The 24,742-nt window shown below is 43.9% G+C and overlaps 1 protein-coding gene across 2 annotated transcripts in view; it reads right to left on the minus strand.

Annotated features, from left to right (window-relative positions):
• Nucleotides 1-413: 413 nt before the first annotated feature.
• The window catches only part of LOC121555450 (transcriptional activator Myb-like), a 67,057-nt gene continuing 42,728 nt past the window's right edge, over nucleotides 414-24,742 (minus strand). Inside the window, exons 8-13 of one of the 2 annotated variants that reach the window (XM_041869301.2) lie at nucleotides 24,066-24,308; nucleotides 11,896-12,005; nucleotides 11,243-11,411; nucleotides 10,842-10,925; nucleotides 1,614-1,697; nucleotides 414-773 (exon numbers count right to left, since the gene is read on the minus strand). In XM_041869301.2, coding sequence (XP_041725235.2) covers nucleotides 663-773; nucleotides 1,614-1,697; nucleotides 10,842-10,925; nucleotides 11,243-11,411; nucleotides 11,896-12,005; nucleotides 24,066-24,308 — 801 coding nt within the window. In that variant the 3' untranslated portion in view covers nucleotides 414-662. Of the gene's footprint in view, nucleotides 777-1,613; nucleotides 1,698-10,841; nucleotides 10,926-11,242; nucleotides 11,412-11,895; nucleotides 12,006-24,065; nucleotides 24,309-24,742 lie in introns of both variants that reach the window. The other variant, XM_041869300.2, reaches the window with a different exon arrangement.

Here is a 24,742-nt window from a genome sequence, read left to right on the forward strand (position 1 = left end):
TTTACTTTAGACAGATGGCATGTGGCGGCGCACAATTGGCCCAGCGTCGTCCAGGGTAGGGGAGGGAATGGCTGGGAGGGATGTAGCTCAGTTGGTAGAGCATGGCGTTTGCAACGCCAGGGTTGTGGGTTCGATTCCCACGGGGGGCCAGTATGAAAAAATAATTTTAAAAAATAATGTATGCACTCACTAACTGTAAGTCGCTCTGGATAAGAGCGTCTGCTAAATGACTAAAATGTAAAATGTAATGGCAATGTCGTCATTAGCTAGCAAAGTTTGTCAAAAATAGCTAGCAATGCTAACGTTAGCTAGCTAAAATCCGATGGCCTCCCCTCAATCTTAGCTCGCTAGCTAACGCTATGCTGCATCTAAAGTCAATCTGGTGACATCAAGATGATGACAAAAGGTTTTCCTACTAATTATTTGCCTCCTTTTGAATGTCATTGTATTTCCAAGCCACTGTAATGCACTTTGGATTAAATCTTCATCAGCACTCATTGACAATGCATTGAGTAGAATGCTCAGTCAGGCATCAATTCAAAACTAACATTCAAAACAATATTGTGACAAAACATGCAATCCATGAATACAAACAAAAATTGAAATAGAAATAAACAAATGAAAGTCTTTGGTTGAATCCAACGAGTGTCTGTGTGTGTCTGTTACATGACCAAGGTCCTGGCAGAGTAAGTGTTGATGTATTTATGGTTCTGCTCTAAAGCCAAGACTTGGTCCTCCACCTTCCCACAAGCCACTTGGTCCCAAGTGTTGAGCTGCTAGAGAGAGAGAGAGAGAGAGAGAGAGAGAGAGGGAGAGATGGAGAGAGAGGGAGAGGGAGAGATGGAGGGAGAGAGAGAGAGAGAGAGAGAGAGAGAGAGAGAGAGAGAGAGAGAGAGAGAGAGAGAGAGAGAGAGAGAGAGATGAGAGAGAGAGAGAGGAGGGAGAGAGAGAGAGAGAGAGAGAGAAGTTTTGCATGACATTGCTGACATGTTACATAAATCACTTTGAAAGCGTTGTGACCCTCTAGCAACAGTGGACATACACCTTTAGCAGTTCACACACACACACACACACACACAGTCTTGTATAAGTAACCTTGTGGGGACACACAATTCCTTAACCCGCTAACCTTAACCCTAACCGTAACTCCAAAACCTAGCCTTAATCCTAACCCTAACCCTAGCTCCTAACCCTAAAACTAACCCTAGCCCCTAACCCTAATTCTAACCCTAACCCTAGCTCCTAAACCTAACCCTAGCCCCTAACCTTAATCCTAACCCTAACCTCTAGACAACTAGAATGCCAAAGGTCTGCAAGGCTGTAATTGCTGCAAATGGAGGATTCTTTGACGAAAGCAACATTTTGAAGGACACAATCATTATTTCTAACCTTGTCAATGACTACATTTCCTATGCATTTTGCTATATTTCCTATTCAAACTCATTTCATGTATGCTTTTATGGAAAACAAGGACATTTCTAAGTGACCCCAAACTTTTGAACGGTAGTGTAGCATTTGACCTTGGCTGGTCACATTTCTGTTTGTTTACTATTCTTGTGGTGACTTCTGGTCCCGACAAATATAGTTCAACATGTCCATACACACACACACACCTGTAGCGGGCTGCCCAGAGGACGACGGGGGATGTGGTAGGGTTTGTGTCCGTCTTCACTCAGCACAGAACTAGTCAGCAGATCCTAGAGAAAGAGATTTGGCATGAGGGTCTGCTATACAAATTGATGGAAAGTGATGTTGGGGGAAAAACCTGCAACATTATAAAATCTATGTACACAAACAACAAGTGTGCGGTTAAAATTGGCAAAAGACACACATTTCTTTCCACAGGGCCGTGGGGTGAGACAGGGATGCAGCTTAAGCCCCCACCCTCTTCAACATAAATATCAACGAATTGGCGAGGGCACTAGAACAGTCTGCAGCACCCGGCCTCACCCTACTAGAATCTGAAGTCAAATGTCTAATGTTTGCTGATGATCTGGTGCTTTTGTCCCCAACCAAGGAGGGCCTACAGCAGCACCTAGATCTTCTGCACAGATTCTGTCAGACCTGGGCCCTGACAGTAAATCTCTGTAAGACAGAAATAATGGTGTTACAAAAAAGATCCAGTAGCCAAGACAACAAATACAAATTCTATCTAGACACCATTGCCATAGAGCACACAAAAAATTATACCTACCTTGGCCTAAACATCAGTGCTTTTTACGCCATCAAAAATAACATAAAATTCGACATACCAATTAGGATCTGGCTAAAAATACTTGAATCAGTTATAGAACCCATTGCCCTTTATGGTTGTGAGGTCTGGGGTCCGCTCACCAAACAAGAATTCACAAAAAGGGACAACCACCAAATTGAGAATCTGCATGCAGAATTCTGCAAAAATATCCTCCGTATACAACGTAAAACACCAAATAATTCATGCAGAGCAGAATTAGGCCGATACCCGCTAATTATCAAAATCCAGAAAAGAGCCATTAAATTCTACAACCACCTAAAAGGAAGCGATTCACAAACCTTCCATAACAAAGCCATCACCTACAGAGAGATGAACCTGGAGAACCTGGAGAAGTGTCCTGAGGCTCTGTTCACAAACACAAACAGATCCCACAGAGCCCCAGGACAGCAGCACAATTAGACCCAACCAAATCATGAGAAAACAAAAAGAGAATTACAAAAAGAGAATTACTTGACACATTGGAGAGAGAGAGAGAGAGAGAGAGAGAGAGAGAGAGAGAGAGAGAGAGAGAGAGAGAGAGAGAGAGAGAGAGAGAGAGAGAGAGACATTCTCATTTTGAATGTAAAGAAAAAACAGTTATGAAGTCCCTTCCGTCTTCAAGAGAGCGAGAGTTGCACCCCTTCTCAAAAAACCAACACTCGATCCCACTGATGTCAACAACTACAGACCAGTATCCCTTCTTTCTTTTCTTTCCAAAACTATTGAGCGTGCCGTCTTTAGCCAACTCTCTTGCTATCTCTCTCAGAATGACCTTCTTGATCCAAACCAGTCAGGTTTCAGGACTGGTCATTCAACTGAGACTGCTCTTCTCTGTGTCACGGAGGCTCTCCGCACTGCTAAAGCTAACTCTCTCTCCTCTGCTCTTGTCCTTCTAGACCTGTCTGCTGCCTTTGATACTGTGAACCATCAGATCCTCCTCTCCACCCTCTCCGAGCTGGGCATCTCCGGCGCGGCTCACTCCTGGATCGCGTCCTACCTGACCGGTCGCTCCTACCAAGTGGCGTGGCGAGAAGCTGTCTCCGCACCACGTGCTCTCACCACTGGTGTCCCCCAGGGCTCAGTTCTAGGCCCTCTCCTATTCTCCCCTATACACCAAGTAACTTGGCTCTGTCATATCCTCACATGGCCTCTCCTATCATTGCTACGCTGACGATACACAACTAATCTTCTCCTTTCCCCCCTTCTGATAACCAGGTGGCGAATCGCATCTCTGCATGTCTGGCAGACATATCAGTATGGATGACGGATCACCACCTCAAGCTGAACCTTGGCAAGACGGAGCTGCTCTTCCTCCCGGGGAAGGACTGCCCGTTCCATGATCTCGCCATCACGGTTGACAACTCCATTGTGTCCTCCTCCCAGAGTGCGAAGAGCCTTGGCGTGACCCTGAACAACACCCTGTCGTTCTCCGCTAACATCAAGGCGGTGACCCGATCCTGCAGGTTCATGCTCTACAACATTCGGAGAGTACGACCCTGCCTTACACAGGAAGCGGCACAGGTCCTAATCCAGGCACTTGTCATCTCCCCGTCTGGATTACTGCAACTCGCTGTTGGCTGGGCTCCCTGCCTGTGCCATTAAACCCCTACAACTCATCCAGAATGCCGCAGCCCGTCTGGTGTTCAACCTTCCCAAGTTCTCTCCACGTCACCCCGCTCCTCCGCACACTCCACTGGCTTCCAGTTGAAGCTCGCATCTGTTACAAGACCATGGTGCTTGCCTATGGAGCTGTGAGGGGATCGGCACCTCTGTACCTTCAGGCTCTGATCAGTCCCTACATCCAAACGAGGGCATTGCGTTCATCCACCTCTGGCCTGCTGGCTCCCCTTCCTCTGCGGAAGCATAGTTCCCGCTCAGCCCAGTCAAAACTGTTCGCTGCTCTGGCACCCCAATGGTGGAACAAGCTCCCTCACGACGCCAGGACAGCGGAGTCACTCACCACCTTCCGGAGACATTTGAAACCCCACCTCTTTAAGGAATACCTGGGATAGGATAAAGTAATCCTTCTACCCCCCCCCCCCTAAAAAATAAATAAATAAAAAATAAATAAATAAATATATTGTTAAGTGGTTATCCCACTGGCTATAGGGTGAATGCACCTATTTGTAAGTCGCTCTGGATAAGAGCGTCTGCTAAATGACGTAAATGTAAATGTAAATGTAAGTCTTTTTACGTTGCATGTTGGAATTTACAAGACTTGAAGTCCTCTGCTTTTGGGCTAAAGAGCATAAACCCAGACTTCCTTAAATAAATTGATGATGTTGATATTGTAGTACTACAGGAAACATGGTGCAGAGGTGATGTTTCCACTGGCTGTTCACTAGGTTATAGGGAGATAATCGTACCATCCACCAAATTAAAAGGATTCACACAGGGCAGAGACTCAGGGGGAATGCTAATATGGTATAAATCTGAACTAACTAATTCAATCGAATTGATCAAAACAGGAGAATTCTTTATCTGGCTAAAAATCAACAAGGAAGCTATCTTAACAGATAACAACGTCTTCCTCTGTGCCACATACATTCCCCCCTCAGAGTCACCCTACTTCAATTAAGAGAGTTTCTCCATTCTAGAGGGGGAGATTAGTCACTTTCAGGCCCAAGGCAATGTGCTGGTCTGTGGAGACCTGAATGCTAGAACAGCAGAAGAACTAGACACTATTAACAGTCATGGGGACAAACACCTACCGGGAAGCAACAACCTTCCCCTCCCCACATACCCCCCTAGAAACAACTATGACAAAGTGAAAAATAAAAATGGAGTACAGCTCCTGAAGCTCTGTCGAACACTGGGTCTGTACATAGTCAATGGTAGGTTAAGAGGGGACTCATTTGGTAGGTACACCTGCAGCTCATCCCTTGGCAGCAGTACTGTAGACTACTTCATCACCGACCTCAACCCAGAGTCTCTCAGAGCCTTCACAGTCAGCCCACTAACACCTCTCTCTGACCACAGTAAAATCACAGTGTATCTGAGAAGAGCGGAACCCAACCATGAAGCATCACGGCCCAATAAATTACATGGTACTAAACAGACCTATAGATGGAGTGCAAACAGTACAGAAATCTACCAAAAAGCAATTAGTAGCCAAAAAATACAATCTCTCCTGGACAACTTTTTAGCATTAACATTCTCCTACACCAATGAAGGTGTACATTTGTCCGTTTGGAACATAAACTTTATATTTCACAAATTCGCCTCCTTGGCTAATCTAAATAAACATAAAAGCAAACCAAAAATAATAGATAATGAAAAATGGTTTGATAATGATTGCAAAAATCTAAGAAAGTCATTGAGAAATATATCTAATCATAAACACAGAGACCCAGACAACAAAAATATACGTCTTCAATATGGGGAAACACTGAAGCAATACAAACACACCCTAAGAAGAAAAAAGGAACAGCACATTAGAAATCAGCTAGATGTGATTGAGGAATCCATAGAATCAAACCACTTCTGGGAGAATTTGAATAAATTAAACAAACCTCATAATGAGGAATTGGCTATCCAAAATGGGGATATGTGGAGAAATCACTTTGCAAACCTCTGCAGCATTATAACAAAGAGCCCAGAACAACAAGATATACAAGAAAAATTACAAATCCTTGAATCAGCAGTCAAAGACTATCAGAATCCTCTGGATTCCCCAATTACAGAATAATAATTATTGGAAAAACGTTGCACTCTCCAACCCAAAAAGGCCTGTGGTGCTGATGGTATTTTAAATGAAATGATCAAATATACAGACCACAAATTCAAATTGGCTATACTCAAACTCTTCAACATTATCCTAACTGCAGGTATTTTCCCCGATATTTGGAACCAAGGATTGATCACACCAATTTATAAAAATGGAGACAAAATTGACCCAAATAATTACAGAGGAATTTGCGTTAACAGCAACTTGGGGAAAATTCTCTGCAGTATCATAAACAGCAGACTACATAATTTCCTTGATGAACACAACGTCCTAAGCAGAAGCCAGATTGGATTTGTAAAACATTATCGTACAACAGACCACATTTACACCCTCCAGACTCTAATTGACAAACAAGTAAATCAAAACAAAGGCAAAATCTACTTGTGTTTTGTAGACTTCAAGAAAGCATTTGATTCAATTTGGCACGAAGGTCTTTTTTACAAACTAATAGAAAGTGGTATTGGAGGGAAAACATATGATGTTATTAAATCAATGTACACTAAAAACAAATGTGCGATTAAAATCGGCAACAAGCAAACAGACTTCTTCTCTCAGGGACGTGGAGTGAAACAGGGCTGCCCAATAAGTCCAACACTATTTAACATCTACATTAACGAATTGGCAAAAACATTAGAAGAATCGGCAGCACCTGGTCTCACCCTACACAACACTGAAATCAAGTGTCTGCTGGACGCAGATGACCTGGTGCTACTGTCTCCCACTAAGGAGGGGTTACAGCAGCATCTAGATCATCTGCACAAATTCTGTCAGACCTGGGCCCTGACCGTTAATCTAAAAAAAACGAATATAATGATATTCCAAAAAAGGTCCGGAAATCAGGATGACAAATATAAATTCTATTTGGACACAGTTCTATTAGAACACACCAAAAATTACACATATCTAGGACTAAATATCAGCAACACAGGTAGCTTTCACATGGCTGTGAATGAGCTGAGAGACAAAGCAAGAAGAGCATTCTATGCCATTAAAAGGAATATTAAAATCGAAATTCCAATTAGAATCTGGCTCAAAATTTTCCAATCAGTTATAGAACCAATTGCTCTATATGGCAGCGAAGTATGGGGTCCGCTCTCTAATACTGAATTTACCAAATGGGACAAATATCCAATCGAAATACTGCATGCAGAGTTTTGCAAGACTGTATTGCAAGTGCAAAGAAAAACTCAAAATAACGCATGTAGAGCAGAATTGGGCCAATACCCCCTCCTTATTCGAATAGAAAAAAGAGCCATCAAATTTTACAACCATCTAAAAACAAGTGACCCCAAAACATTCCATCACACAGCTCTACTATGTCAAGAGATGAAACAAGAGAAGAGTCCCCTCAGCCAGCTGGTTCTGAGGCTCAGTTCACTAATCAAAACCAACCTCATAGAGCCTCAGGACAACACTCAGAAAATCTGGCCCAACCAAATCATCACAAAGCAAAAAGAAAAATATATCACCTATTGGAAAGAAACCACAAAAAATCTAAGTAAACTTCAATGCTATTTGGCTCTAAACAGACAGTACATGGTGGCAGACTATCTGACCACTGTGACTGATATAAAACTGAGAAAAACACTGACTAGGTACAGACTCAGTGAGCACAGTCTGGCTATAGAGACCGGTCGTCACAGGCAAACCTGGCTGCCCAGAGAGGACAGGCTGTGCTCACTCTGCCCCAGGGGAGAGGTAGAGACAGAGCTGCATTTCCTACTACACTGTGACAAATACTCAGACCTAAGAGAATCTTTCTTTCCCAAAATTATCATTCAGTACAAAGAATTTGAAACTATAAAAGAGGAAGAAAAAATCAAATATTTATTGGGTGAAAAGCCTAAATGTGCAATTTTGGCAGCCAAATACAGTGGGGAAAAAAAGTATTTAGTCAGCCACCAATTGTGCATGTTCTCCCACTTAAAAAGATGAGAGAGGCCTGTAATTTTCATCATAGGTACACGTCAACTATGACAGACAAAATGAGAAGAAAACAAATCCAGAAAATCACATTGTAGGATTTTTTATGAATTTATTTGCAAATTATGGTGGAAAATAAGTATTTGGTCAATAACAAAAGTTTCTCAATACTTTGTTATATACCCTTTGTTGGCAATGACACAGGTCAAACGTTTTCTGTAAGTCTTCACAAGGTTTTCACACACTGTTGCTGGTATTTTGGCCCATTCCTCCATGCAGATCTCCTCTAGCGCAGTGATGTTTTGGGGCTGTCGCTGGGCAACACAGACTTTCAACTCCCTCCAAAGATTTTCTATGTGGTTGAGATCTGGAGACTGGCTAGGCCACTCCAGGACCTTGAAATGCTTCTTACGAAGCCACTCCTTCGTTGCCCGGGCGGTGTGTTTGGGATCATTGTCATGCTGAAAGACCCAGCCACGTTTCATCTTCAATGCCCTTGCTGATGGAAGGAGGTTTTCACTCAAAATCTCACGATACATGGCCCCATTCATTCCTTCCTTTACACGGATCAGTCGTCCTGGTCCCTTTGCAGAAAAACAGCCCCAAAGCATGATGTTTCCACCCCCATGCTTCACAGTAGGTATGGTGTTCTTTGGATGCAACTCAGCATTCTTTGTCCTCCAAACACGACGAGTTGAGTTTTTACCAAAAAGTTATATTTTGGTTTCATCTGACCATATGACATTCTCCCAATCCTCTTCTGGATCATCCAAATGCACTCTAGCAAACTTCAGACGGGCCTGGACATGTACTGGCTTAAGCAGGGGGACACGTCTGGCACTGCAGGATTTGAGTCCCTGGCGGCGTAGTGTGTTACTGATGGTAGGCTTTGTTACTTTGGTCCCAGCTCTCTGCAGGTCATTCACTAGGTCCCCCCGTGTGGTTCTGGGATTTTTGCTCACCGTTCTTGTGATCATTTTGACCCCACGGGGTGAGATCTTGCGTGGAGCCCCAGATCGAGGGAGATTATCAGTGGTCTTGTATGTCTTCCATTTCCTAATAATTGCTCCCACAGTTGATTTCTTCAAACCAAGCTGCTTACCTATTGCAGATTCAGTCTTCCCAGCCTGGTGCAGGTCTACAATTTTGTTTCTGGTGTCCTTTGACAGCTCTTTGGTCTTGGCCATAATGGAGTTTGGAGTGTGACTGTTTGAGGTTGTGGACAGGTGTCTTTTATACTGATAACAAGTTCAAACAGGTGCCATTAATATAGGTAACGAGTGGAGGACAGAGGAGCCTCTTAAAGAAGAAGTTACAGGTCTGTGAGAGCCAGAAATCTTGCTTGTTTGTAGGTGACCAAATACTTATTTTCCACCATAATTTGCAAATAAATTAATTTAAAATCCTACAATGTGATTTTCTGGATTTTTTTTCTCAATTTGTCTGTCATAGTTGACGTGTACCTATGATTAAAATTACAGGCCTCTCTCATCTTTTTAAGTGGGAGAACTTGCACAATTGGTGGCTGACTAAATACTTTTTTTCCCCACTGTATGTGTCCTCCTGCCACAACCTGAGGGACAGCCAGTGAAAAGTGTAATGTAATGTCAATAATATTTCCTGTTTTGTTTTGGCTTTCATAGCATGTAATGTGTCTTCTCAGTCATGTTGAGATTGGTCGACTACTATTGCTTTAATGTATTGTTATTCTCAATAATATTGTTGTTGTAGTTGCTGTTAATGGTAATTCCATTTCCACTACTACTATTATTATTGCTGTTGGTCCCACCATTTTTGTTATATGTATACTTTGACAATGTAAGTAATTTTACTTGCCATGTCAATAAAGTCTATTGAATTGAATTGAATTGAATTGAGAGAGACAGAGACAGAGAGAGAGAGAGAGAGAGAGACAGAGATAGAGATAGAGACAAAGACAGAGACAGAGACAGAGACAGAGACAGAGAGAGAGAGAGAGAGAGAGAGAGAGAGAGAGAGAGACTAAACACACAGGAAACCGTTGAGCGTGAAAAATCCAGCAGTGTTGCAGTTCTTGACACACTCAAACCGGTGTGCCTGGCACCTACTACCACACCCCGTTCAAAGGCAGTTAAAAAATGTTGTCTTGCCCATTCACCCTCTGAATGGCACACATTCACAATCCATGTGTCAATTGTCTCAAGGCTTAAACATCCTTCTTTAACCCTGTCTCCTCCCCTTCATCTACACTGATTGAAGTGGATTTAACAAGTGACATCAATAAGGGATCATAGCTTTCACCTGGATTCACCTGGTCAGTCTATGTCATGGAAAGAGCAGGTGTTCCTAATGTTTTGTGCACTCAGTGTATACATTCCAGTAAGAGAGGCACAGCAGTCAGAAGGTCAAGGGTTAGGGAGGTGAAAGGTGAAAGGTGAAAGGTGAAAGGTGAAAGGTTAAAAGCTGACAGGTGTGTAGTGCTGCAGTCCCAACAACGGCATGGGATCGAATCCAGACACTCTCTAACCTGTTCTACCTTCTATATCTTTAGTAATAATACCCTTTAGAATAATAATCACAACAATAATAATGGTAATAATAATAATAATAATATGCCATTTAGCAGACGCTTTTATCCTAAGCGACTTACAGTCATGTGTGCATACATTTTTACGTATGGGTGGTCCCGGGGATCGAACCCACTACCCTGGCGTTACAAGCGCCACGCTCTACCAATTGAGCTACAGAGGACCACAAACTCAACGCTGGACCTCCAAGCCAGTTCACTGCGTTTTTTTCAGGGACGGATTTAGACCTGCGACACGACCAATTAATGATCAGGTCAATCAGAAAAGCAGCAGGCTCTGAACACCCCTGCACTATACTTTCCATCTGTCTAAAGAAATCATTATAAAAAAAGAGTAGACTGGAGAAGGAGGAAGAGGAGGAGCAGGAGGAGGAGGAGGACATGTGACTTACAGGTACTTCCTGTGCGGGGCCGGAGGGGGAGAAGAGCTGGGCGTGGATGTCTGGCCCCTCCCACTGCAGACAGGGAGACTCCATCTGCAACACAACTACGGTCAGAACACGGGCAAACACCTGGTCAGAACACGGGCAAACACCTGGTCAGAACACGGGCAAACACCTGGTCAGAACACGGGCAAACACCTGGTCAGAACACGGGCAAACACCTGGTCAGAACACGGGCAAACACCTGGTCAGAACACGGGCAAACACCTGGTCAGAACACGGGCAAACACCTGGTCAGAACACGGGCAAACACCTGGTCAGAACACGGGCAAACACCTGGTCAGAACATAACCACAGAATATAAGCACAGAGTCTGAGCACAACCTCATGTATATATTGATGTAAAGTACCTCTTGTTTGATCTTCTTTAAGGGTGGCTGTTGGTCTGGGGAGCCCCCGACCGAGACAACACACTCCATAGATTCCTGCTTTACACACTCTACCATGGAGGACCTGAAGGGGGTCGGAGTACGAGGAGACAACTCCAGGAGGGAACGACGGATAGTAGGAGTCCAGAACCTGAGAGAGAGAGAGAGAGAGAGAGAGAGAGAGAGAGAGAGGAGAGAGAGAGAGAGAGAGAGAGAGAGAGAGAGAGAGAGAGCAGGAGAGAGAGAGAGAGAGAGAGACAGGAGGGAGAGAGAGAGAGAGAGAAGGAGAGAGAGAGAGAGAGAGAGAGAGAGAGAGAGAGAGAGAGAGAGAGAGAGAGAGAGAGAGAGAGAGAGAGAGAGAGAGAGAGAGAGAGAGAGAGAGAGAGAGAGAGAGAGAGAGAGAGAGAGAGAGAGAGAGAGAGAGAGAGAGAGAGAGAGAGAGAGAGAGAGAGAGAGAGAGAGAGACAGGAGGGAGAGAGAGAGAGAGAAAGAGAGAGAGAGAGAGACAGGAGGGAGAGCGAGACAGGAGGGAGAGAGAGCGCAGGTGAGTTTTACATCATTGACATGGAGGTGATTGATCATTATTGTTACACACGTGCTAATAATAAGAAGAGTATAAAAAAATATATGCTTACATGCCGTTCTCTTTTTGGTGTCGGGGTGTGTGGTCTCGGTGTAGAGGCGTGGCCAGCAGGGGTTTCTGGGAGCCCATTGGTAAGCTGTGGCTGTCTGATTGGTTGAGGAACTGCAGGAGAAAAAAAGTGAACTTGATGAATACCATTCCATCATATGAACACTCTGGGTATTGGCAGGGTATTGACAGGGTATTGGAGAGTTTAACACACAGGAACACAGTTACATCTACAACTAGAGCAGTGTGTCCCAACCCTGGTCCTCCAGTATCCCCAACAGTACACCGTTTAGTTGTATCCCTGGACAAACACACCTCATTCAACTCATTGATGAGCTTGATGATTCGTTGACTCAAGTTGAATCAGGTGTGCTTGTCCAGGGTTACAATAAAACGGTGTACTGTTCGGGGTACTGGAGGACTGGAGTTGGGACACTCTGGGCTAGAGGATAAAAAAAAAAGGTCTATAGCAGTGGTCATCGATCTTTAATATTACCCTAGGCAGTCAGTCTATAGTATAGTAGTCAGTCTATAGTATAGTAGTCAGTCTATAGTATAGTAGTCAGTCTATAGTATAGTAATCAGTCTATAGTATAGTAATCAGTCTATAGTATAGTAGTCAGTCTATAGTATAGTAGTCAGTCTATAGTATAGTAATCAGTCTATAGTATAGTAGCCAGTCTATAGTATAGTAGTCAGTCTATAGTATAGTAATCAGTCTATAGTATAGTAGTCAGTCTATAGTATAGTAATCAGTCTATAGTATAGTAGTCAGTCTATAGTATAGTAGTCAGTCTATAGTATAGTAGTCAGTCTATAGTATAGTAATCAGTCTATAGTATAGTAGTCAGTCTATAGTATAGTAATCAGTCTATAGTATAGTAGTCAGTCTATAGTATAGTAATCAGTCTATAGTATAGTAGTCAGTCTATAGTATAGTAGTCAGTCTATAGTATAGTAGTCAGTCTATAGTATAGTAGTCAGTCTATAGTATAGTAGTCAGTCTATAGTATAGTAATCAGTCTATAGTATAGTAGTCAGTCTATAGTATAGTAGTCAGTCTATAGTATAGTAGTCAGTCTATAGTATAGTAATCAGTCTATAGTATAGTAATCAGTCTATAGTATAGTAATCAGTCTATAGTATAGTAGTCAGTCTATAGTATAGTAATCAGTCTATAGTATAGTAGTCAGTCTATAGTATAGTAATCAGTCTATAGTATAGTAGTCAGTCTATAGTATAGTAGTCAGTCTATAGTATAGTAGTCAGTCTATAGTATAGTAATCAGTCTATAGTATAGTAATCAGTCTATAGTATAGTAATCAGTCTATAGTATAGTAATCAGTCTATAGTATAGTAGTCAGTCTATAGTATAGTAGTCAGTCTATAGTATAGTAGTCAGTCTATAGTATAGTAATCAGTCTATAGTATAGTAATCAGTCTATAGTATAGTAGTCAGTCTATAGTATAGTAATCAGTCTATAGTATAGTAATCAGTCTATAGTATAGTAGTCAGTCTATAGTATAGTAGTCAGTCTATAGTATAGTAGTCAGTCTATAGTATAGTAATCAGTCTATAGTATAGTAGTCAGTCTATAGTATAGTAGTCAGTCTATAGTATAGTAATCAGTCTATAGTATAGTAGTCAGTCTATAGTATAGTAATCAGTCTATAGTATAGTAGTCAGTCTATAGTATAGTAATCAGTCTATAGTATAGTAGTCAGTCTATAGTATAGTAATCAGTCTATAGTATAGTAGTCAGTCTATAGTATAGTAATCAGTCTATAGTATAGTAGTCAGTCTATAGTATAGTAGTCAGTCTATAGAATAGTAGTCAGTCTATAGTATAGTAATCAGTCTATAGTATAGTAGTCAGTCTATAGTATAGTAATCAGTCTATAGTATAGTAATCAGTCTATAGTATAGTAGTCAGTCTATAGTATAGTAATCAGTCTATAGTATAGTAATCAGTCTATAGTATAGTAATCAGTCTATAGTATAGTAGTCAGTCTATAGTATAGTAGTCAGTCTATAGTATAGTAGTCAGTCTATAGTATAGTAATCAGTCTATAGTATAGTAATCAGTCTATAGTATAGTAGTCGGTCTATAGTATAGTAATCAGTCTATAGTATAGTAATCAGTCTATAGTATAGTAGTCAGTCTATAGTATAGTAGTCAGTCTATAGTATAGTAGTCAGTCTATAGTATAGTAATCAGTCTATAGTATAGTAGTCAGTCTATAGTATAGTAGTCAGTCTATAGTATAGTAGTCAGTCTATAGTATAGTAATCAGTCTATAGTATAGTAATCAGTCTATAGTATAGTAATCAGTCTATAGTATAGTAGTCAGTCTATAGTATAGTAATCAGTCTATAGTATAGTAATCAGTCTATAGTATAGTAATCAGTCTATAGTATAGTAATCAGTCTATAGTATAGTAATCAGTCTATAGTATAGTAGTCAGTCTATAGTATAGTAGTCAGTCTATAGTATAGTAGTCAGTCTATAGTATAGTAATCAGTCTATAGTATAGTAGTCAGTCTATAGTATAGTAATCAGTCTATAGTATAGTAGTCAGTCTATAGTATAGTAATCAGTCTATAGTATAGTAGTCAGTCTATAGTATAGTAATCAGTCTATAGTATAGTAGTCAGTCTATAGTATAGTAATCAGTCTATAGTATAGTAGTCAGTCTATAGTATAGTAGTCAGTCTATAGAATAGTAGTCAGTCTATAGTATAGTAATCAGTCTATAGTATAGTAGTCAGTCTATAGTATAGTAATCAGTCTATAGTATAGTAATCAGTCTATAGTATAGTAGTCAGTCTATAGTATAGTAATCAGTCTATAGTATAGTAATCAGTCTATAGTATAGTAATCAGTCTATAGTATAGTAGTCAGTCTATAGTATAGTAGTCAGTCTATAGTATAGTAGTCAGTCTATAGTATAGTAATCAGTCTATAGTATAGTAGTCAGTCTATAGTATAGTAATCAGTCTATAGTATAGTAATCAGTCTATAGTATAGTAGTCAGTCTATAGTATAGTAGTCAGTCTATAGTATAGTAATCAGTCTATAGTATAGTAGTCAGTCTATAGTATAGTAGTCAGTCTATAGTATAGTAATCAGTCTATAGTATAGTAGTCAGTCTATAGTATAGTAGTCAGTCTATAGTATAGTAGTCAGTCTATAGTATAGTAATCAGTCTATAGTATAGTAGTCAGTCTATAGTATAGTAATCAGTCTATAGTATAGTAATCACTCTATAGTATAGTAGTCAGTCTATAGTATAGTAGTCAGTCTATAGCAGTTGTCACCAAACTTTTCTGAGTCAAAATCACTACCAGTCAGATATATTTTTTTCAACTTTACTTACAAAACAGGCCTGTGCAACATTAAGTAATTAACAACAGTTCTGAAGAAATGAGGTTTGTGCAGTAGGCTATACATTACATTACACACAGGCTATGGTTGCACTGCCAATGTTGTTCTTCTATACCATCTAATTATATTTGACACTGGTAATAGATCAAGATGGCGTAGCAGTGTGGTCGTGTGTTCTGTAGTGTGCTCGTGTAAATAGCCTGTTTTTTTAGTTTTTTTAGTTTTTTGTCTTTTTCGTATATATTTCTCAATCTCACTTTTCATTCTTCAACTAAATATACTTTCCTGCAACCCGCCTCACCCAATGAGGAACGGATTCTATTATTTCTTATACCGTTTTATATAGAACCGGCTGTAACTAGCTACTTGCTATTAGCCACCGTTAGCGGTCTTCACCACTGTCCGTGGCCTGCACTACCTACCAGCCAGCTCTAGCCTGGACTATTATCGGCCAGTCTGCACAGCGCGTTATCGACCCAGAACATATCGGATTTTCTGCCGGAATCACTGAATCACTGGACCTTTAACACCGGATCATCGTAACTAGCTAGCTGCAACTGAATGGATGTTGTTGTTGGCTAATCACCACTGTCCTGAAGCCAACACCAGTTAGCCTTGAGCTAGCCTTGAGCCAGGCCCATCTCCCGGCTATCCACCTCTCTGTCAACCGGACGGGACCTCCTAGTGTCGACACGGCGCCCCGCCGATCCATCACGACTGGTCTGCCGACGTAATCGCCTGATGTGGTTTCAACAGGCTTCCCATTGCGACGACCATGAAGATCCATCTGCTAGACCGGGCCCGCTAGCACACACAATCAACAGCCGTGCCTCCAGCTCGCCTGTAGCGTAGCAGCCTACAAACTGCTCCCGGACTTACTTATTGCTGTTCACTGGACCTTATGATCACTCAGCTACACAGCTGATGCCTGCTGGACTGTTCCTTTACACGGTACCCCATCCTGTTTATCTGTTTAGCCTCAGCCCAAACTTTCGTCGCCATTACCAGTTGTTGTCTTAGCTCTCTCGATTAACACCTGTGATTGCTTTATGCCTCTCTCCCATGTCAATATGGTTAGCTTATTGTTGTTTCGGTTATTTCTAATTGTACTATTTCACTGTAGATCCCCCAGCCCAGCTAAACCTGCCTTAGATAGCTCCTTTGTCCCACCCCCCATACACGCGGAGACCTACTCAATTGGTGCCTCCAGTGATGCTATCTCTTTCATTGTTACCCAACGCTTAGGTTTACCTCCACTTTACTCATATCCTTCCATATCGTTGTCTGTACATAATGCCCTGAATCTTTTCTACAACGCCCGGAAATCTGCCCCCTTTATTCTATGTACCCAACGCACTAGAATACCAGTTCTTAAAGCCTTTAGCCGTATCCTTATTCTAGTCCTCCTCTGTTCCTCCGGTGATGTAGAGGCTAACCCAGGCCCTGCAGCCCTCAGTATCACTCCTACTCCCCAGGCGCTATCATTTGCTGACTTCTGTAATCGCAAAAGCCTTGGTTTCCTGCATGTAAATATCAGAAGTATACTTCCTAAGTTTGAGTTATTCACTGCGTTAGCACACTCCGCCAACCCTGATGTTCTAGCAGTGTCTGAATCCTGGCTTAGGAAGGCCACCAAAAATTCTGAAATTTCCATCCCCAACTATAACATTTTCCGTCTAGATAGAACTGCCAAAGGGGGTGGAGTTGCAATCTACTGTAGAGATAGCCTGCAGAGCTCTATCATACTATCCAGGTCTGTGCCCAAACAGTTTGAGCTTCTACTTCTAAAAATCCACCTTTCCAGAAATAAGTCTCTCACTGTTGCTGCTTGCTACAGACCCCCCTCAGCCCCCAGCTGTGCCCTGGACACCATATGTGAATTGATTGCCCCCATCTATCCTCAGAGTTCGTACTGCTTGGTGACCTAAACTGGGACATGCTTAACACACCGGCCGTCCTACAATCTAAACTAGATGCCCTCAATCTCACACAAATTATCAAGGAACCTACCAGGTACAACCCTAAATCTGTAAACATGGGCACCCTCATAGATATCATCCTGACTAATTTACCCTCTAAATACACCTCCGCTGTCTTCAACCAGGATCTCAGTGATCACTGCCTTCAGCGAGCAGGCCTTTCTAATTGACGTGGCCCAGGTATTCTGGATGGATATTGACCTAATTCCGTCAGTAGAGGATGCCTGGTTGTTCTTTAAAAGTGCTTTCCTCTCCATCTTAAATAAGCATGCCCCATTCAAAAAATTCAGAACTAAGAACAGATATAGACCCTGGTTCACCCCAGACTTGACTGCCCTTGACCAGCACAAAAACATCCTGTGGCGTACTGCATTAGCATCGAACAGCCCCCGCAATATGCAACTTTTCAGGGAAGTCAGGAACAAATATACACAAATCAGTTAGGAAAGCAAAGGCTAGCTTTTTCAAACAGAAATGTGCATCCTGTAGCACTAACTCCAAAAGGTTTTGGGACACTGTAAAGTCCATGGAGAATAAGAGCACCTCCTCCCAGCTGCCCAATGCACTGAGGCTAGGAAACACTGTCACCACCGATAAATCTATGATAATCGAGAATTTCAATAAGCATTTTGCTATGGCTGGCCATGCTTTCCACCTGGCTACCCTACCCCCGGCCACCAGCTCTGCACCCTCTGCTGCAACTTGCCCATGCCCCACCCCCCCGCCGTTTCCCCTTCACCCAAATTCAGACAGCTGATGTTCTGAAAGAGCTGCTAAATCTGGAGCCCTACAAATCAGCTGGGCTAGACAATCTGGACCCTTTATTTCTAAAATTAGCCACTGAAATTGTAGCAACCCCTGTTACTAGCCTGTTCAACCTCTCTTTCGTATCATCTGAGATCCCCAGAGATTGGAAAGCTGCCGCGGTCATCCCCCTCTTCAAAGGGGGTGACACTCTAGTCCGTTGCGCCCCTGGTCTGGTCTGGCACCGCTGACTGGAGCTGGACCCGACAACGGTGGATCGATCTGTACAGGCTCCGGACTGGAGCCGCTGGCCGGAGCTGGACTGGGCACCGGTGGAGCGGATTGCTCTGGCTCCAGAGTGGATCCGCTGACAGGAGTTGGAACGGACCCCGGTGGAGCGGATTGCTCTGGCTCCGGAGTGGAGCAGCTGACCGGTGGAACAGGCACGGGCCGTGCCGGACTGGACACACGCACCACTGGCTTGGTGCGGGGAGCAGGAGCGGGCCGGACCGGGCTGACGACGCGCACCACTGGCTTGGTGCGGGGAGCAGGAATGGGCCGGACCGGGCTGACGACGCGCACCACTGGCTTGGTGCGGGGAGCAGGAACGGGCCGCACTGGGCTGACGACGCGCACCACAGGCTTGGTGCGAGGGACAGGAACAGGCCGGGCTGGACTGGGAACACGCACCACTGGCTTGGTGCGGGGAGCAGGAACCGGCCGGACCGGGCTGTGGAGGCGGACTGGAGGTCTGGAGCGAAGAGCTGACACAACCCGTCCTGGCTGAATGCCTACTTCCACACAATACGTGTGAGGCATCAGCACAGGACGTACGGGGCTGTGCACTCGTACTGGCGCTACAGCACGTGGCACTGGCGCAGGATATACGGGACCGAGGAGGCGTACTGGAGACCACGAGCGTTGAGCCGGCACACCCCGTCCTGGCTGAATGCCCATCTTTGCACGACACGTGTGTGGTGCTAGCACAGGACGTACAGGACTGTGCCGGAACACTCGCGGCACAGTACGTGGCTCCGCATAACACGGAGCCTGCCCAGTCACACGCTTCCTAGCCTGAGTACGAGGAGTTGGCTCTGCTCTAACCCTAGGCTCCGCCAACCACCCTTTTAGCCCCCCCCAAAAAAAATATTGGGGCTGTCTCTCGGGCTTCCTCCTCGGCCGGTACCCTCTGCGTTGCCGCTGCTCCTCTCTATAGCGCGCCTCCACAGTCTCCTCCCAAGGACGGCGATCCATTCCGGCCTGAATCTCCTCCCAAGTCCAGGATCCCTTCCCGTCCAGGATCTCCTCCCAGGTCCAGGCTGTCTGTTCCTGGACATGCTGCTTGGTCCTCTTTTGATAGCAGTTTAATGATGGTGGTGGTAGTAGTAGTAGTAATGATGATGGTAGTAGGGGTGATGGTAATGATAGCAGTTTAATGATGGTGGTGGTAGTAGTAGTAGTAATGATGATGGTAGTAGGGGTGATGGTAATGATAGCAGTTTAATGATGGTGGTGGTAGTAGTAGTAGTAATGATGATGGTAGTAGGGGTGATGGTAATGATAGCAGTTTAATGATGGTGGTGTAGTGAGTAGTAATGATGATGGTAGTAGGGGTGATGGTAATGATAGCAGTTTAATGATGGTGGTGGTAGTAGTAGTAGTAATGATGATGGTAGTAGGGGTGATGGTAATGATAGCAGTTTAATGATGGTGGTGGTAGTAGTAGTAGTAATGATGATGGTAGTTGTAGTACTGATGTAATGGTGAGGATGTCAGTTAGTTAGTTACAGTTTCATTTTCCATGTTTAGCCTTTTCTATTTATTATATTTCTACTATTGACTGTTAACATTTTTATATTATTGTTTATTATTTTATTACAATGTCTATTGTATACATTGTTGCTTTGGCAATATTGACGCAATGTTTTCCATGCCAATAAAGCAGCTTGAATTTGAGAGAGAGAGAGAGAGAGAGAGAGAGAGAGAGAGAGAAAGAGAGAGAAAGAGAGAGAGTGGGAGAGAGAGAGACAGAGAGAGAGCGAAACAGAAAGAGAGAGACAGAAAGAGAGAGATGTATATTTGATAATGACACACTGATTAGTCCTCTGACTGGCATAATGATTAGATGATGTAATCAGATGGGATGACGGTGATTGGTTCTACCGTTGTTTAGCTACCTGCGAGGATGAGAAATGCAGGATTCTGACAGGGGGACACTTTCGACTGGAGCAGACGAAACCGGCCAATAAAAACGCAGGATTGTCAGTCCGTGAGCCCTGATTGGGCAAGCCCCTGTCAATTCTGGAAGAGCTTCTATCAGAGAGCTGGCTGGTGCTGAACTCACCCAATGAGGGGCGGCTCTGAGGAGGGTGAGGACGGAAGCGACAGAGCAGCATCAGGTCTAGTCTAGTCTTGGCTACAGTCAAATCAAATCAAATCAAATTGTATTTACCACATGCGCCGAATACAACAGGTGTAGACATTACCGTGAAATGCTTACTTAACCAACAGTGCATTTATTTTTTTATAAAAAAGTAAAATAAAACAACAAAAAAGTGTTGAGAAAAAAATAGCAGAAATAAAATAAAATAAAATAACAGTAGGGAGGCTATATACAGGGGGGTACCGGTGCAGAGTCAATGTGCGGGGGCACCGGCTAGTTGAGGTAGTTGAAGTAATATGTACATGTTGGTAGAGTTAAAGTGACTATGCATAAATCATTAACAGAGTAGCAGCAGCGTAAAAAGATGGGGTGGGGGTGGGGGGGCAGTGAAAATAGTCCGGGTAGCCATGATTAGCTGTTCAGGAGTCTTATGGCTTGGGGGTAGAAGCTGTTGAGAAGTCTTTTGGACCTAGACTTGGCACTCCGGTACCGCTTGCCGTGCGGTAGCAGAGAGAACAGTCTATGACTAGGGTGGCTGGAGTCTTTGACAATTTTGAGGGCCTTCCTCTGACACCGCCTGGTATAGAGGTCCTGGATGGCAGGAAGCTTGGCCCCAGTGATGTACTGAGCCGTACGCACTACCCTCTGTAGTGCCTTGCGATCGGAGGCAGAGCAGTTGCCATACCAGGCGGTGATGCAACCAGTCAGGATGCTCTCGATGGTGCAGCTGTAGAACTTTTTGAGGATCTGAGGACGCATGCCAAATCTTTTCAGTCTCCTGAGGGGGAATAGGCTTTGTCGTGCCCTCTTCACGACTGTCTTGGTGTGTTTGGACCATGATAGTTCGTTGGTGATGTGGACACCAAGGAACTTGAAGCTCTCAACCTGTTCCACTACAGCCCTGTCGATGAGAATGGGGGCGGGCTCAGTCCTCTTTTTTTTTTCCTGTAGTCCACAATCATCTCCGTTGTCTTTGTCACGTTGAAGGAGAGGTTGTTATCCTGGCACCACATGGCCAGGTCTCTGACCTCCTCCCTATAGGCTGTCTCACTGTTGTCAGTGATCAGGCCTACCACTGTTGTGTCGTCGGCAAACTTAATGATGGTGTTGGAGTTGTGCCTGGCCATGCAGTCATGGGTGAACAGGGAGTACAGGAGGGGACTGAGCACGCACCACTGAGGGGCCCCGTGTTGAGGATCAGCGTGGCAGATGTGTTGTTACCTACCCTTACCAACTGGGGGCGGCCCATCAGGAAGTCCAGGATCCAGTTGCAGAGGGAGGTGTTTAGTCCCAGGGTCCTTAGCTTAGTGATGAGCTTTGAGGGCACTAAGGTGTTGAACGCTGAGCTGTAGTCAATGAATAGCATTCTCACGTAGGTGTTCCTCTTGTCCAGGTGGGAAAGGGCAGTGTGGAGTGCAATAGAGATTGCATCATCTGTGGATCTGTTGGGGCAGTATGCAAATCGGAGTGGGTCTAGGGTTTCTGGAATAATGGTGTTGATGTGAGCCATGACCAGCCTTTCAAATCACTTCATGGCTACAGACGTCAGTGCTATGGGTCGGTAGTCATTTAGGCAGGTTATCTTAGTGTCCTTGGGCACGGGGACTATGGTGGTCTGCTTGAAACATTTTGGTATTACAGACTCAGTCAGGGACATGTTGAAAATATCGGTGAAGAACCTTGCCAGTTGGTCAGCACATGCTCGGAGTACACGTCCTGGTAATCCGTCTGGCCCTGTGGCCTTGTGAATGTTGACCTGCTTAAAAGTCTTATTCACATCTTGTGGTCACATCTTGTGGTCCTCTGTAGCTCAGCTGGTAGAGCACGGCGCTTGTAACGCCAAGGTAGTGGGTTCGATCCCCGGGACCACCCATACACAAAAAAAAAAAATTTATGCACGCATGACTGTAAGTCGCTTTGGATAAAAGCGTCTGCTAAATGGCATATTATATTATTACATCGGCTACGGAGAGCGTGATCACATAGTCATCCGGAACAGCTGGTGCTCTCATGCATGCTTCAGTGTTGCTTGCCTCGAAGCGAGCATAGAAGTAGTTTAGCTTGTCTGGTAGGCTTCCCTTTGTAGTCTGTAATAGTTTTCAAGCCCTGCCACATCCGACGAGCGTCAGAGCCAGTGTAGTACGATTCAATCTTAGTCCTGTATTGACTCTTTGCCTGTTTGATGGTTCGTCGGAGGGCATAGCAGGATTTCTTATAAGCGTCCGGGTTAGAGTCCCGCTCCTTGAAAGCGGCAGCTCTACCCTTTAGCTCAGTGCGGATGTTGCCTGTAATCCATGGCTTCTGGTTGGGGTATGTACGTACGGTCACTGTGGGGACGACGTCATCGATGAACTTATTGATGAAGCCAGTGACTGATGTGGTGTACTCCTCAATGCTATCTGAAGAATCCCGGAACATGTTCCAGTCTGTGCTAGCAAAACAGTCCTGTAGCTTAGCATCTGCGTCATCTGACCACTTTTTTATTAACCGAGTCACTGGTGCTTCCTGCTTTAGTTTTTGCTTATAAGCAAAAATGGAGGGCGAGGGAGAGCTTTGTATGCGTCTCTGTTTGTGGAGTAAAGGTGGTCTAGAGTTTTTTTTCCTCTGGTTGCACATTTAACATGCTGGTAGAAATTAGGTAGAACGGATTTGAGTTTCCCTGCATTAAAGTCCCCGGCCACTAGGAGCGCTGCCACTGAATGAGCATTTTCGTGTTTAGTTATGGCCTTATACAGCTCATTGAGTGCGTTCTTAGTGCCAGCATCGGTTTGTGGTGGTAAATAGACGGCTATGAAAAATATAGATGAAAACTCTTGGTAGATAGTGTGGTCTACAGCTTATCATGAGATACTCTACCTCAGGCGAGCAAAACCTAGAGACTACCTTAGTATTAGATTTTGTGCACCAGCTGTTGTTTACAAATATACACAGACCGCCACCCCCTGTCTTACCGGAGTCAGCCGTTCTATCCTGCCGGTGTAGCGTATAGCCCGCTAGCTGTATGTTGTCCATGTCGTCGTTCAGCCACGACTCGGTGAAACATAAGATATTACAGTTTTTAATGTCCCGTTGGTAGGATAAGCGTAATCGTAGGTCATCTAATTTATTTTCCAATGATTGAACATTGGCTAATAGGATTGATGGAAGAGGCAGTTTACTCGCTCGCCATCGGATCCTTACGAGGCATCCCGACCTACGTCCACGATATCTCCGTCTCTTTCTCCTGCAAATGACGGGGATTTGGGCCTTGTCGAGTGTCTGTAGGATATCCTTCGCGTCCGACTCGTTGAAGAAAAAATCTTCGTCCAATACAAGGTGAGTAATCGCTGTCCTGATATCCAGAAGCTCTTTTTGGTTATAAGAGACCATGGCAGAAACATTATGTACAGAATAAATTACAAATAACGCGAAAAAACACACATCATAGTACAATTGGTTAGAGGGCTGTAAAACGGCAGCCATCTTTTCCGGCGCCAGTATTAGCATTAGTAGGGAATCTCTTGGTTGGGTGAATTTGGACGTTTCTATACAAGTCCTATTGAGAGACATATTGTCTTAGAGTACATTGACTCACAGGTTATCTCTGTAGTATTCAAATACATCTGCCATACACACACGCGCACACACACACACACACACACACACACACACACACACACACACATACAAAGAGTCGACTTACCGAGTCGATGACTGACTCCATGAACTCCGGGAGGTTGGAGAGGGTGTGGCTGTCGTGGTGACTGTTGTTGTTGTTGATGTTGTTATTGTTGTTGTTGTTGTTGTTGTTGTTGTTGTTGTTGTTGTTGTTGTTGCTGTGTGAGGACGAGGTGCTCTCTGTAGAGAGGCAGGGGGCGGTGGCCTGGTGGTGATGACCTCGGCCCTCTGAACTGGTACGACCCCTCCAGCTGGAGAACGGAATGATCTGTGAGAGAGAGAGAGAGACAAAGAGCAAGAGAGAGAGAGATATTAATGTTTACTGTTCATTTTTTATTGTTTTTATATCACTTGTTTTCACAATGTTAACAGTCCATCATTACTTTAAGACATGAAGGTCAGTCAATACGGAACATTTCAACAACTTTTAAAGTTTCTTCAAGCGCAGTCGCAAAAAACATCAAGCGCTATGATGAAACTGGCTCTCATGCGGACCGCCACAGGAATGGAAGACACAGCGTTAACTCTGCTGCAGAGGATAAGTTCATTAGAGTTACCAGCCTCAGATTGCAGCCCAAATAAATGCTTCACAGAGTTCAAGTCACAGACACATCTCAACCTCAACTGCTCAGAGGAGACTACGTGAATCAGGCCTTCATGGTCGGATTGCTTCATGGTCGAACCACTACTAAAGGACACCAA

The sequence above is a fragment of the Coregonus clupeaformis genome, unplaced genomic scaffold (assembly GCF_020615455.1).
Source record: "Coregonus clupeaformis isolate EN_2021a unplaced genomic scaffold, ASM2061545v1 scaf0299, whole genome shotgun sequence".
Taxonomy (NCBI): Eukaryota; Metazoa; Chordata; class Actinopteri; order Salmoniformes; family Salmonidae; genus Coregonus; species Coregonus clupeaformis.